Raw genomic sequence first — 12,617 nt, forward strand, 5'->3', positions numbered from 1 at the left:
CGAGTAATATCTCAACTCCACTATAACTAATACTGAGATCTTTTGGGATAAAACTTCACACCTAACAAACTGTGCAGGTGATAATTACCAAGTTGGGGACAATATAATGTTAGAAACAAGCATTTGGCCCGTCCTTCTGATCACTTTCATTTGCGCTCAGAAATAAACGCATTGAAAGTTGCAGTCCCGGAGGCAGCCAGGTAAACGAGATCAGTTTATCAAGAAAGAAGGCGTGCCGCAAGAAATCACAGAAGGGCAGACTTAAAGAGTGTATTACAAAACTCACATGGCTGTGGAAGAAAAGTTCATTGCATACAAAGGTAAGACAGGGCAGGACACACGAAAGACGGTAAGATTCTAGCAAGAACGAGGTCGGCATTATAAACACGTCGGGATTCTTCACCGACGTACATTTCTGAATCCCTAAGTTGTACACGTTTTATTAACAGACTCGAGAACCGCCATTTAGATTTCTATACTTTTGTACAAAGACTAATCCGGGATGGTAAATGGCTACTCCCTAGCCTAATTACATCATAAACTTATGACAAGTTAAACAGGAAATGAGGAAGGCTTGCTATCCTAGGAAGATTAAGAAGAAGCTCGCCGAATGAATCCCTTCTCGGTATGGTCACTTCCTGCTTGTCACCAGAATCATCCTTGGGCTCGCCCTTCGGTGCAGGAAAACCTTCTACAGGTTTGCTCTCATAAGCTGATGCAGAAGCAGAGTTAGTTTCCGCTGCTTTTCGACCATTGTTTCCATTCGACCAGTCATCACTTCTGGCCTGCAAGTTTAGATCTGTTGAAGGATCCTTCTGCAAGAGGCAGTAAAGGGAATTGACTCTTGACATAAGGGACTGCTCATCAGACGGTAATGGGAGTTGGGAATCACTGAACAAGTACTGAGTAATTTCCTCCAACATGTCTGAGCTAGGTTGTTCCTTGCCAGAAATGCAATTTCCAATGTGGCTTACGAAGTCGCTCACTGACATTGACGAGGGAAGTCCAGGAACTTTGATTTGATTGAACTTGCTGAGCATCTTTGAGGTTCCGGCAGTGTCCATCACTGTATATGAAATGGCGGTTAGACACAGAACTTGTGCCAATGTAGTTTCCATAACAAAATTGCACCACGAACGTGAATATCGTATGAAGTGCATACTTAAACTACTAGAGATTAACCAATAATGTGGAGGGAAAGATGGATGAACCAAGAATGTGATGTAGTGTGGTAGGAGGGATGAGGGAGAAATGCACATGAAATGTCATACAAAATGAATACGAAAAGCTAGAAAAGAAAACCTACTTAAAATTGTTTTCACACAAAATGAATACGATAACCTAGTAGAGAAAACCTACTTAAAACTGTTTTCAGCTTTCGTTTTTGGTTTTCATGCTGTGTACGTTCCATGTTAGTGTATTTCTGTACAAATTACATTGATTAACCAATTCGATTGCAAATCAACGTATGGAACATCATGTTTCAAATTCTCTCTTTTCTACACGTTACTTGTTTCTTTTCAGATCTTCTTATCCCTTATTCAGGAAAGTAACTCCTTTTATCCTTTGAATGGATAGTACCAGAAAAATAACCGACCCCAACCCTTTTATGAGCCAAAATCAAAGGGATGCTGATGAAGGGACTTCCAAACATAATTCTCAGTCTCTGTCTAATTGACTCATACTTTGCCAACATAATTTCTATTGCAAGGGATCAGTAAGTGATTTTGTTGCTATTTATTTCATATATACAGAGAGACAGAAGTGACCAGATGTATATGCTTCTAAGTTACTCGACGATACGAAGAAAAATGAAAAATAGTCAACTGCAAGAAATAAATAGGACAGCAAATGAATGGGAATAAAATCTTTAACCCAGAAACACACAAATTTTATTCATAAGTCATGAAAGATGAGTGTGAGAATTGAAATTTTAGCAAACATAGTGATTGAGCAACTTTGTAATACTAATGGTTAATTATTTATTTATCACCACAACAATTAACTCTCTTTTTAAGGTTTGCAGATTTACCTGAGGCAGACGAAGAAATTTCCTGGGAATAACTTTCAGGAGCTCTACCACTAAAATCTTGTTCATTCTTAAGTGGCGACGAATGAGCTCCAGAAGGTGATGCTGATTCCTGCAAACCAGATATAGCAGACCCCTCTTCAATCTTTGAACCAAACCGATGTCTATATTCATCATCAAGGTCACCTGTTACGGTAACTCTAGTATCGAAAAACGGAGATTCCAGCACAATTTCTGGCTGCTGGCTCAAAAAGTTGAGACGAGGATCACATTGAATAAGCTTTTCGAAATGCTTGCCCAAAAGCAACCCTTGTGGGCACTGCAAAAAATGTCGCCTTAAGACAAAAAAAGGGAAAAATCAAATTACAAATTTGGAACACAATCAATGAGACTTCTCCACACTCAATGGTATGCATAATCAGTTGCTAGCTACTAGATCATCCTAATTGAGGAGATTATCTGGGACATAATTGTGATCTTACATGGACGGTGGTTGTAAAAATTACGCTACAAGCTTTTCAATGTTTTAAAAAGTTCTCATAACTATGGTAACTACCACTGACGTTTCAAATAACGTGTAATCAAACTTGGGAACATTCCAACCAAGATTCTTGCTTAAAGCCATCTATATAGTCTCACTAGCTTCTTTCTTAAAGCTTCTCAATGTTCTACTAATACCTATACTGACTACAAGGTTAGATATACCTGTTCAAAGTGGCTTGTCCAGCGGTAAAATCAGACGTTGCCTGCCACAAGGTATGTTTCCTCGGCTGCGGATTGGTCTCCCTAAAGAAAAGAGGCGGTCTAGCAAGCTGCACCAAGAAAGAATATTAACAGATTATGAACCGGTAGGGCGTAATTTCTAAGGGGAAAAGACAATTAGGTTAGAGTGAACAATTACCACTACATCCAAACTCCCCGGTCCATCATCCGGGTAGTTCGCCTTGATAGCCACAACATCTGACCACTGAATTTCCATCTTGTTCTTAAGACTACCATCAAGTACTTCCCACACAAGTTTATGCTTGGCAAAATAACATTTCGCCACCAAATCTCCTTCGTACCTCGACTTATACTGCAGCAGAAAATCGATAATACTTGAATCCAACATCAACCATCAATACATCAAACAAAATCGAATACAGAAAACGTGTTCGTCTTGGAAACTATGATTTCACAATCAAATGGGAGTTATATACCTCCCAAGTCCCAATCCTTAGAAGGGAAGCCGGAAAGTTCATAGCCTTGAGCTTATCCGGCGCACTGGAAGCAGCTGCTCCCTTGTGACTTCTCTTGCCTAGTGTTGCCAATTTATCAGATTTTTGTTGGGACAGCTTCATCTGGATCAAATCCAAAAACGATGGACTTTTTTTGAGTTGCAAACCGAGTGGGCTCGGCTCATCCAGCGGATGGTACACCGACGCATCAACATCTCCCGGCATCTTAGACACAAACATCATAAAAAGATCAGCATACACTCAATACATCACATCAAATTTGAAAAATAACATTCTTCTCTCTCTGAAAACGACTCCTTCATCGGTTTGGTTGCAAAGAAAGTACAAGAAAATTTAAATAATTCAATTAAGCTAATTGAAAATCAAACACCACGGGAAAAAAATAATATCTACTCTTCCTGAAAATCAATCCCTAATGAGTAATCTGTTTGGTTGCCAGGAAAACTCAGGGAAATCAAATCAAATCAATTCAATTCAATTTGTGCAAATTGAAAATCAGATAATACGAAAACAAAATTGAAAAGAGATGAACTTATACCTGCGGAGACGAGTCGAGTTTGAGCCGTTTGTGACTCGGACCGAGTCGGGTGCCGGACGACTCATCGACGTCCAACTTCACCGTCACCTTTCGCGGACTCATTAGCTGAACCATCGGTTCTAGAATTCAAAACACCAACCTGACGCAGTTGCACAGCGAGTTAACTCAGCGACTTTCCCGTTCCAGAAACGTTTCTAAAATTCGCGTCAACGAAACAAAAACCGCGTGGCGGTGTCTCCCTTTCCTTTTAACGCAGAGGAGAGGAAGATGGATGTGCACAGTACGATCCCATGGACGGCCGTCACGTGCGTGGCTATTGTCCCAGGGATACGCCACGTGGGCGGACATAAATGGACCCGACTGGATTTACGTAAACGCCATTGGGTCTGGGCGGTGACTGTGCTCTTAGAGGCGGCCGGCGGCGTCAGAGGACGTCATCTAGTTTGGCGTTTTCTGCGGTGGTCGCGAAGCCAGGTGCGCCCACGTGCGTGTTTGGATAAAATTGTGGGGGCCCGCATCCCGAAGGTTCTGAGCTGTGCGGGGTGATTTGCCTGGTAATTGGGCCGGTGGCGATGATTGCGTGGAAGGTCCTGGACACGTAAGAATTTCAACCGAGGAAAGTCTGCCGACAGTGTTCTTGTGGATAAGGCTCAACACTTTCTTATCATACTTTCCTTTTTCCTTCTCTTTCTTTTCGTTTCTTACTTTTGGAAGTGGGACATGGATTCTGTCCGGATCCAATTGTCCAATTACTAGGGATCGATGAATCCGAACGATTAAAATTTGATCCAACGGTTACAGATAGAAGCTCACTCTAAAAGTTATAATAACTTTAACCGTTGGATCAAATTTCAATGATCTGAATTCATTGATCCCTAAGATTAGAACAATTGGATCCAGAGAGGATCCATGTCCTTGGAAGTGGATAATTTATCTGATTAAAATGGGTTATTTGCCTTCATTAAACGACAAGGAGATATATTTATTTATTTTTTAACCACGTCTCTGTGCTAAACGTTTTCCAATAAGGTTTCATAATTTTTAGTGTGGATATATTATTGGTACGAATATAAAGTCGCAAGTGTTATTTCTTTTCAAGGTCTCGGATAGCGGCTATTATAAATAATGTTTTAAAATAACTAAAAGTGTTTTGAACTGTTCTTCATCCTCTATCTCATTCACGGTGAATGAATGAAGATTTGCAGGGTCGCATTCTATGCATTGCACTCTCTCTCTCTCTCTCTAAATTTCTCTTTGATTCAATTTTGTTCTTATCTGGATATACAACACACAATCTCTTACAAGTATTCCTTTCTGCGCGATGCGTGAGTTGAGAAATTTGTCATGTAAATAAGGAAATATACTAAAGGTTTTAATACCATATACTTGAGCAAGAAAAATAATAAGAAAAGAAACCTTATTTATTCTCTCCTCAAAATGAAATTAAAGCAATATTAGAAGAAAAAAATACATTTGTTTTCACTAATAATACAACTAAGTGTGCTTACATATTAGGGCATTCAACCCCCCTATCTATTTGATGAAAGTGAACTTGCCAATGAAACCGTTAACCTAAAGAGAAACCATATATGTTTAAAGGGGCCACAACTAATTGTGTCAGGCTTATTACGGGCCTAAACGGCAAAGGCATCCATAGCCCATATTCACATAAAAGAAGGGTAATTTCGTAATTAAAACCAAATCCCCCCCAGTGCACTGTTGCAAAGCTACAGTGGTGCCAACCCTCCCCAAGTTTAGAATAGAGTAACGAATGCATGCTACTTTGCAATTTCTGAGTGCCGTTCTGTAATAAAGTGATTCCCTATGGTTTGAAGACTGTATTATTTTCCTGTATGATATGCTTGGATGCAACAAGTTACGTACGAGTGCACGAAAGAATAGTTGAAAGCGTTGTTGACAATGTTAAAGAACTTTGTATGAAAGAACTATATAAAATTTCATACACATCAAAAAATTGACCTATGTTGAAGAACTGCATAAGGTTTACTTCAGTTGACACAACAACATTTGCAAAGGATCAACCATTTGTAGGAATATTATAAGAACTTACAAAAACGAGCGAGGTTGAAGCCACTGTTCTTCGGCAGTGAGAAGAGAGTAAGAAAAATCGTCAGGCTGTCCATCCTTGCACTCCCACTTTATCTGATTACAGTGCTACTGGTTCTGAATCTCAGACCAGACAACTACTTCAGCTAGATGCATGCAACACCTGTACAATGACTTACCTCGAATCACCAAGCTCGCCCCATGTGCATTCTCATAACACTAGAGCGGTAATAGAACCTGTTGCGGAAAAAAGATTGCTGTACGTGAATCCAAGTTCTTCACCATGGTAAAAGTATAATCAATAGTCTGTTGTAATTAGAGAACGTGAAAAATGCCTTCTCTCAAGGATGTGGTTACTGACATTTCCAAAAAGGGTTTCTCCAGTACCTCCCAACAGTCATTAGAAGCGATTCTTCCTCGACACTGCAGTTAACAAATCCATAGTTCTGATCAAGTGCCAGTGACAAGGGAGGGCATTTCAAGCGTCTCATACTCATGTACATCGTCGGCTTTTTTGGTCCTCAACATCTCAGATGGAAGAATGGATAAGTTGGGATCGCTTCTGGGTATTAGGAAAAGTAGTGCAATAGGAACAATTCTCAACAAACTCCGGATCAAAATGGCCATCCAAAGATTTTCAAACTGTGTCCGTGTAATATTCAAGATGTGGAGTAAGAGGCCTCCAGCCCAAGTAGATGAGAGCATCCCTACATGGTCAATCGACATCAGTAACGCAAAGAAAGTGCCTTCTATACCCGCAGGGCAGAGTTTGGAACTAAGTACAAGGAGAGGCATCCACTTCATACGCCCAATCAACATAGTAACGGCTTCAGTCAATGACAACAAAAAAATAATCTGGCAAACCAAATTTCAAATTTATGCGCAACACCAATACCAAATCTAGCAATCCTGAAACACCATAGAGCAACTGAGTCCAGAAAAGAACATCCCTGAAAGGGTAATTTTTGAAAAAGTTCTGGTAGAGAAGGACCCCCAAAAGCGAGCCAACAGCACCTATAGAGAATATGGATCCAACAATCTCCTGTAGGAAGCATATAAACAATGAGTTTGGATTTAGGCTGCACCAGACCAAACAACTTCCGGCCACAAGAAGTGCTCTAAAATTATAGAAGCATTTCCGGTTACCTTAGAGAAAGACGGACCCTCCTTTGCATCAGTGTACCAATAAAACATTCCTTCACGAACATTCAAGGCCAAAGCAAGTGACAAGTACATATATAAACAAGGCCTCCATACGCTACCGCATTTTAATGTTGTCCACATAGCCTTACCAGCATCCAGTAACTTTACACTGACCTAAATTAAGAGATTGGCATGAGGATCAGAGAAAGCAGATGCTAAAATGGGTAAATAAAAAAGTAAAGTAATCTCACCTGTTTATAAGCAAAGTTGCGCACATGAGATTCTCTATGCATTATCCCAACCAAAACGACCAGCCCTGGAGGGATGCTGAGCAACCCAAACACACCCTGTCATAGAAGTGCCAACTTCTACCGGTCAGAAAGCAATTTAAGCTGATAAATTATCTGAGTGGATAATGAAACTATACCAACATGATATGGTTCAATCGAAAGGTTGCCAAAATCCGATATCAAATCAAAGTTCTGTCTAATTTAACAGTATAAACATATACCAAAAGATTGACAATGCCAAAGGTTTATGTCACAACTATATGCGAAAGCATACCTTAGGGCCCACAAGGTGAACAAGAAACCCACTAAGTGAAAATCCGACCAGTGCCCCAACTGAAGAGCTCAGTCCACACAAGCTTTGCATGTCACCAGCAAGGGATGGATGTCTTATACTGTTCTGTGTAACACAGGCATCAATTGTTACATCGGCAATTGCTACTCCAGCACTCCCCGCCATCAGAGCCAGCAAGGACATTGTGAGATTTAAATTCTTGTCTAGTGATAACACAAGCATGGAGGTCATCCCAAGCAAACCTGGAAAGACCAACAGGAAAGGAAAAATAAGGGAACAGCGTTCAGGTAATGTAGTATTTTCTTCTTTATAAGCTTATACAGATTAAATTCGAAATTAGATTAGAAAAGCAAGAACCCAAGTTACATGGCAACTCTTGGAGACAAAATAATGCAGCATCTGATTACAAATACCTATGCAAATGGAAGTCAGGGCACTAAAGGGATATGGGGCTTCAACACTTAGCCAAAGATTACAATTGCCAGATTTTACAAACCAGTAGTTTCTCAATTTTACGAAAATTGATGTCGAATAATAAATTCATGTATGTATTTATACAACAACAACATCAAAGCCTTATCCCACTAAGTAGGGTCGGCTATATGAATCCTCGAACGACACTACCCTCGGTTTTGTGTCATGTCTTCCGTCAGAAGTGCTTTCTACTTGTCATAAATAAACTATTGTTAGCCCACATTTAAATGAACAGATGAATCCTCTACTTGAAATATGATACTCTCCAATTAACCATCATTTCATGCAATGCAGTTTCTGCAAAATCATATGATGTAGCTGAAAAAGAAAATTATATGTGACAACATACAACACAACGTCCTTATTAAATTGCTCAAATTATCCCCGAATAAATTTGAATACGATGCCAATCCAAATTAGGCTGTTTACGTATCAAGTAAGCTAGAACATAAAATGATCTTTAAATAACATAAAATATGACCCTAAATTCAATAGAAAATAAAAGCAGCAGCTAAAATTATATAAAATCAAAACACACATTTATATAGAAAAATGAGTTGGTATCATAATCTACCAGCAAAAACGAAGTAGGGTTTTCGGCGGTAGCCAAGAACAGGAAGAGTGTCAGTGAGGAGACCCCAAAGAGGCTTCACAATCCATGGAATTTGGATGATCCCAAAGTAGATTTGTGCCTCAGAAGGCTGCACTTTCTCTTCGTCCTTCAAGTAATACTGTATGCTAATTCTACTCAACCCCATGCTCAGACCCTGGCTGATTCCGTACACGATCACCACACCTACCACAAAGCTCCAATGCAACTCGCTGCTCAGCATTCTGAACCAATTTATGGGTGTCCATAGCAAATATTGGACACCCTTTACTGGGATCTTCTGCTTTTGGTTCCCAGACTCAGGGTAAAGACTTTCTTTTTCATGATCATGTTCTTCTGTTTCCATTTCCATGGCTGATAACTCTGCTTTTCCTGCAAAATTTGAGAAAAATAACACCCAGTTGATAAGTCTTGGTTTTCTGAGGTGGGGTTGTCGAATTGGTTCTCAGAAGCTGCATCTGCTGGACTTTGACTTTAACTGCAACAGTTCAGCTCTGTCAGGGAGACGGAGATCCGCAATACCCCAATAGACTTTCCCAAAGCAAAAATGGGAAACAATATTGCTGGGCTTTTTAGTTTTTTCTATTTTTATGTTTTGGTTAAAGGCTTTGATCCAAGGTGAGAACACCTACGAATTTTAAGCTTGATAAAAGCCCACTGGGTAAATAGGCATTTGTTTAATTTGCAGGAATTTTACCAGTTTACTCGGATTTTCACTCTCCTGCCAGTAATTTTATTTCGAGGCATTTTTCATCTTTGTAGTTTCTTTTTGGTTTCACGTTAGGCAAATCCGTCAAAGAAGTTGATTTTCCATCCATTTTTGTACAAGTCTTTTCATTTAGCAAGTGATCACTCCATTTTCGGCTCAAACCCTCATTCCTTTGTTTTTTTTTTTTTCCTTTTTTTTTTTAAAAAAAAATTACCATTATTAAGAGAGGAAGAGGGTTCAAAACTACATCATTCTCTGCTGGATTTATTGTCAAAAAAATTTTACGAAACTTTTGAAATCCTGGAACAAAATTCCTGAATCCAGCAGTGTTACCTAATACCTTAACTTTTAGTACCTCTAATTAAGTATAAGAACCGATCGTGCTTGGTTAATTTACAATGGAATGATTACTGCCTCCCTTTGGTTTTAGCACAACCATGCATCAAACGTTTGGCCAATTCCTTGTAGAGATAGATTTTTGGTGGTTAACCATGAAGACTTCATTTGGCACAATTACACTTGATTGGGAAAAGAAAACCGCAAAGTGAAGAAGCATGACACACCAAGAAGTTTGCACCAATTGAAAGCTTTTTAATTCGTTTTGCATATGTATTAATTGATGAACATGCAGATGTACAGAATGGCATATGTATTAATTGATGAACATGCATATGTATTAATTGATGGTCACAATCTTAAGTGGTTGTTAACTTATAGACAAACTTGAGTAGTCAATTATAGGGCTATCAAAATTTTAGCTTCGTCACGGTATTTCATTTTTTTGGAGACCAGAAAGACTTATAGAGGCATTTCAACCTCTTTCTGACAATCATTGTATAACTTTAAATGTGGTGGTGCAAGTTATACTATCTTCAATGCACATAGAGTCCAATTTGACATTTCATTTCAATTCATGTGCATTAGAGATGGATTAAGCCAAAACTTAGAGATATAGATACAGTCGTTGTATCTTCTAATTAGTGCGGGGGTCACACTTTTAACTCTAAGGTTAAACCCAAAGTCAAATAAGACATGTCATATAACTCTAAAGTCATGTATGCCGACTTTTTTGGTACATTAAAGAGGAATTAAGTTTCAACCCCTACTCTCGCGCACACACGCGACCGAATACTAGAGAACAACAAATCCTATGTTTAGAATCAAGAAATTTAAATGTCAAGTTTGTGGTTGAATAATATGACAGTTGAGAGTCGGAAACGAAGAAGAGTCTCTCATTGTGATAAGTACAAAATACATGTGAAAGGGTTGAGAGATCAAGAAAGTTTGATAACTAATATGAGAAATGCTAAGGGGACTCTTTCAAGGTTAGACTCTCCATGGACTGTCTGCCACCTCATAGTTTAACATCAATTTGTATGTCAATATTATAAAATATTGTGTAAAAAAAAATAAGATGGCAAAGTCCATGAAAAGTTCCACTTTTGAGATAGTCTCTTAACATTCTCAATTTTTTTTTTACCAAACGATATTATCTACACTAAGAGGTGGGATAGTGGGCTAAGCCTTACAATGGGCTAACAATAATGTGTTTCAAATTCGCCTTTAGCGAGAATCGAACATAAGACATCTCACTTACAAGTGAAGAAGAATACCATTAGACTATAGTACTAAGTGGCAACATTTCTCAATTAACATTGTGAATACTGAATAGGTCTCCGAACAACGAGCTAGCTGCTAATATTAAGGTTTTGCTATAAACTGAAAAGTTAATGTAAGCTTGCTAATTAATGTCACATTAATGACTTGTATTCCAAATTTGACTACTGATTTGCATCTCATAAACAAACATTCACTAAACTGATCATCTTAGGTAGTTAGAAGAGCCTAAATTATCAAGAAGATTAGGAAAAAAAAAACATGAAAATCGTTACGTTAGCCTATCTTCAAATGTTCAAAGCTTATACTTGACTCTAAATGCGGTGGTACAAATTATATCATGTCTATGCATACAAAGTCAAATATAATTTTTAACTTGTTAGCCCATTATAGAGAGAAACCGCGTCAAATTTAATTTTTCCATGTTGGTGAGAGTCGAGACAATTAAGTTGTTAAGTCCGGATAACTATCCAATTTTTAGGGGTGAATTGGCCCTAACCTCTTAAAACATTTCAAATAACTAGTTAAAGTTTTGAAAAATGAACATCTATTAGGTTCACTAGGATTAAGTGTTGACATAGACAAATATTAAGCATGTTTTAACTCTCAAGTCCATTGTGGAGATTTGACTTCCACATTGACGTCATGTAGAGCAAATTTATGGTTTAACTTAGCAAATGAGTCAATTTGGGGGTTAGAACTCTAAAGACGTCGAATAGTGAAAACCAACTTTAGTATTTGTCCAACTCGTCATTAAACGCTAGTAACATCATCACCTAATGTTGGTAAAGGATCGACCATATGTTAATTTTCAAAACGTTAGGTAGTTATTTAGAATGTCACATCCCAGCCTGGGAGGAACCACTTCTCGGGCCCGTTCCACCACCATAGCACAATATTGTCCGCTTTGAGCCCTGATCACGCTCTCACGGTTTTGTTTTTGGGAACTCACACGAGAACTTCCCGATGGGTCATCCATCATAAGAATGCTCTCACGTGCTACTCGTTTAACTTCGGAGTTCCTACGAAACCCGACGCCGGTGAGCTCCCAAAAGGCCTCGTGCTAGGTAAGGATGGAAATATACATATAAGGATCACTCTCTTGGGCGATGTGGGATGACACAATCCACCCCCCTTAGGGCCCCGACGTCTTCGTCGGCACACACACGGCTAGGGTTAGGCTCTGATACCAAATTGTTACATCCCGGCCCGGGGCGGATCACTCCCTGAGCCCGCTCCACCACTATAGTACGATATTGTCCGCTTTGGGCTTACCATTCCCTCACGGTTTTGTTTTTGGAAACTCACGAGCAACTTCCTAGTAGGTCACCCATCATGGGATTGCTCTAGCCCCCTTTTCGCTTAACTTCGGAGTTCCTACGGAACCCGAAGTCAGTGAGCTCCCAAAAAGCCTCGTGCTAGGTAAGGATGGGAATATACATTTAAGGATCACTCCCCTAGCGATGTGAGATGTCACATAGAATGTTTTAATATGTTGAGACTAATTTGAAATCATCCTAAAAGGTTTGGTAGTTTTTTGTACTCAACCCGTTAAAATTAAACATACTTTTATTTTTTATTTTTCTGCCCTTGCGAGATAATCTTATAGA

At 39.1% G+C, this 12,617-nt stretch overlaps 2 protein-coding genes across 2 annotated transcripts; both read right to left on the reverse strand.

Annotated features, from left to right (window-relative positions):
- Positions 1-291: 291 nt before the first annotated feature.
- LOC103945389 lies at positions 292-4,048 on the reverse strand. Its single transcript, XM_009355947.3, has 6 exons — positions 3,806-4,048; positions 3,229-3,471; positions 2,931-3,104; positions 2,735-2,841; positions 2,033-2,364; positions 292-1,066 (listed from the first exon to the last, which is right to left on the reverse strand). Exons 1-6 carry the CDS (start codon positions 3,917-3,919, stop codon positions 543-545), a joined length of 1,494 nt encoding a protein of 497 aa, XP_009354222.2. The 5' UTR covers positions 3,920-4,048; the 3' UTR covers positions 292-542.
- A 1,671-nt stretch (positions 4,049-5,719) lies between these two features.
- Positions 5,720-9,241, reverse strand: LOC103945390 (probable folate-biopterin transporter 3). Its single transcript, XM_009355948.3, is given in 6 exon segments — positions 5,720-6,703; positions 6,705-6,914; positions 7,019-7,189; positions 7,267-7,362; positions 7,580-7,839; positions 8,646-9,241. Coding segments are annotated over 6 exon segments (1,506 nt in total). The 5' UTR covers positions 9,034-9,241; the 3' UTR covers positions 5,720-6,322.
- Positions 9,242-12,617: the final 3,376 nt, after the last annotated feature.

The sequence above is a fragment of a genome, unplaced genomic scaffold (genome assembly GCF_019419815.1).
Source record: "Pyrus x bretschneideri cultivar Hongxiangsu unplaced genomic scaffold, Pyrus_bretschneideri_v1 Contig20, whole genome shotgun sequence".
In the NCBI taxonomy this organism is placed as follows: domain Eukaryota; kingdom Viridiplantae; phylum Streptophyta; class Magnoliopsida; order Rosales; family Rosaceae; genus Pyrus; species Pyrus x bretschneideri.

Excerpts from the sequence above, each read along its gene's own strand:
- LOC103945389 (XM_009355947.3), bottom strand. The coding sequence starts at position 3,919 with ATGGTTCAGCTAATGAGTCCGCGAAAGGTGACGGTGAAGTTGGACGTC. Across the intron at positions 3,472-3,805 it reads AACTCGACTCGTCTCCGCAG|ATGCCGGGAGATGTTGATGC; the intron begins GTATAAGTTCAT and ends TTTGTGTCTAAG. Across the intron at positions 3,105-3,228 it reads TAAGGATTGGGACTTGGGAG|TATAAGTCGAGGTACGAAGG; the intron begins GTATATAACTCC and ends TTTCTGCTGCAG.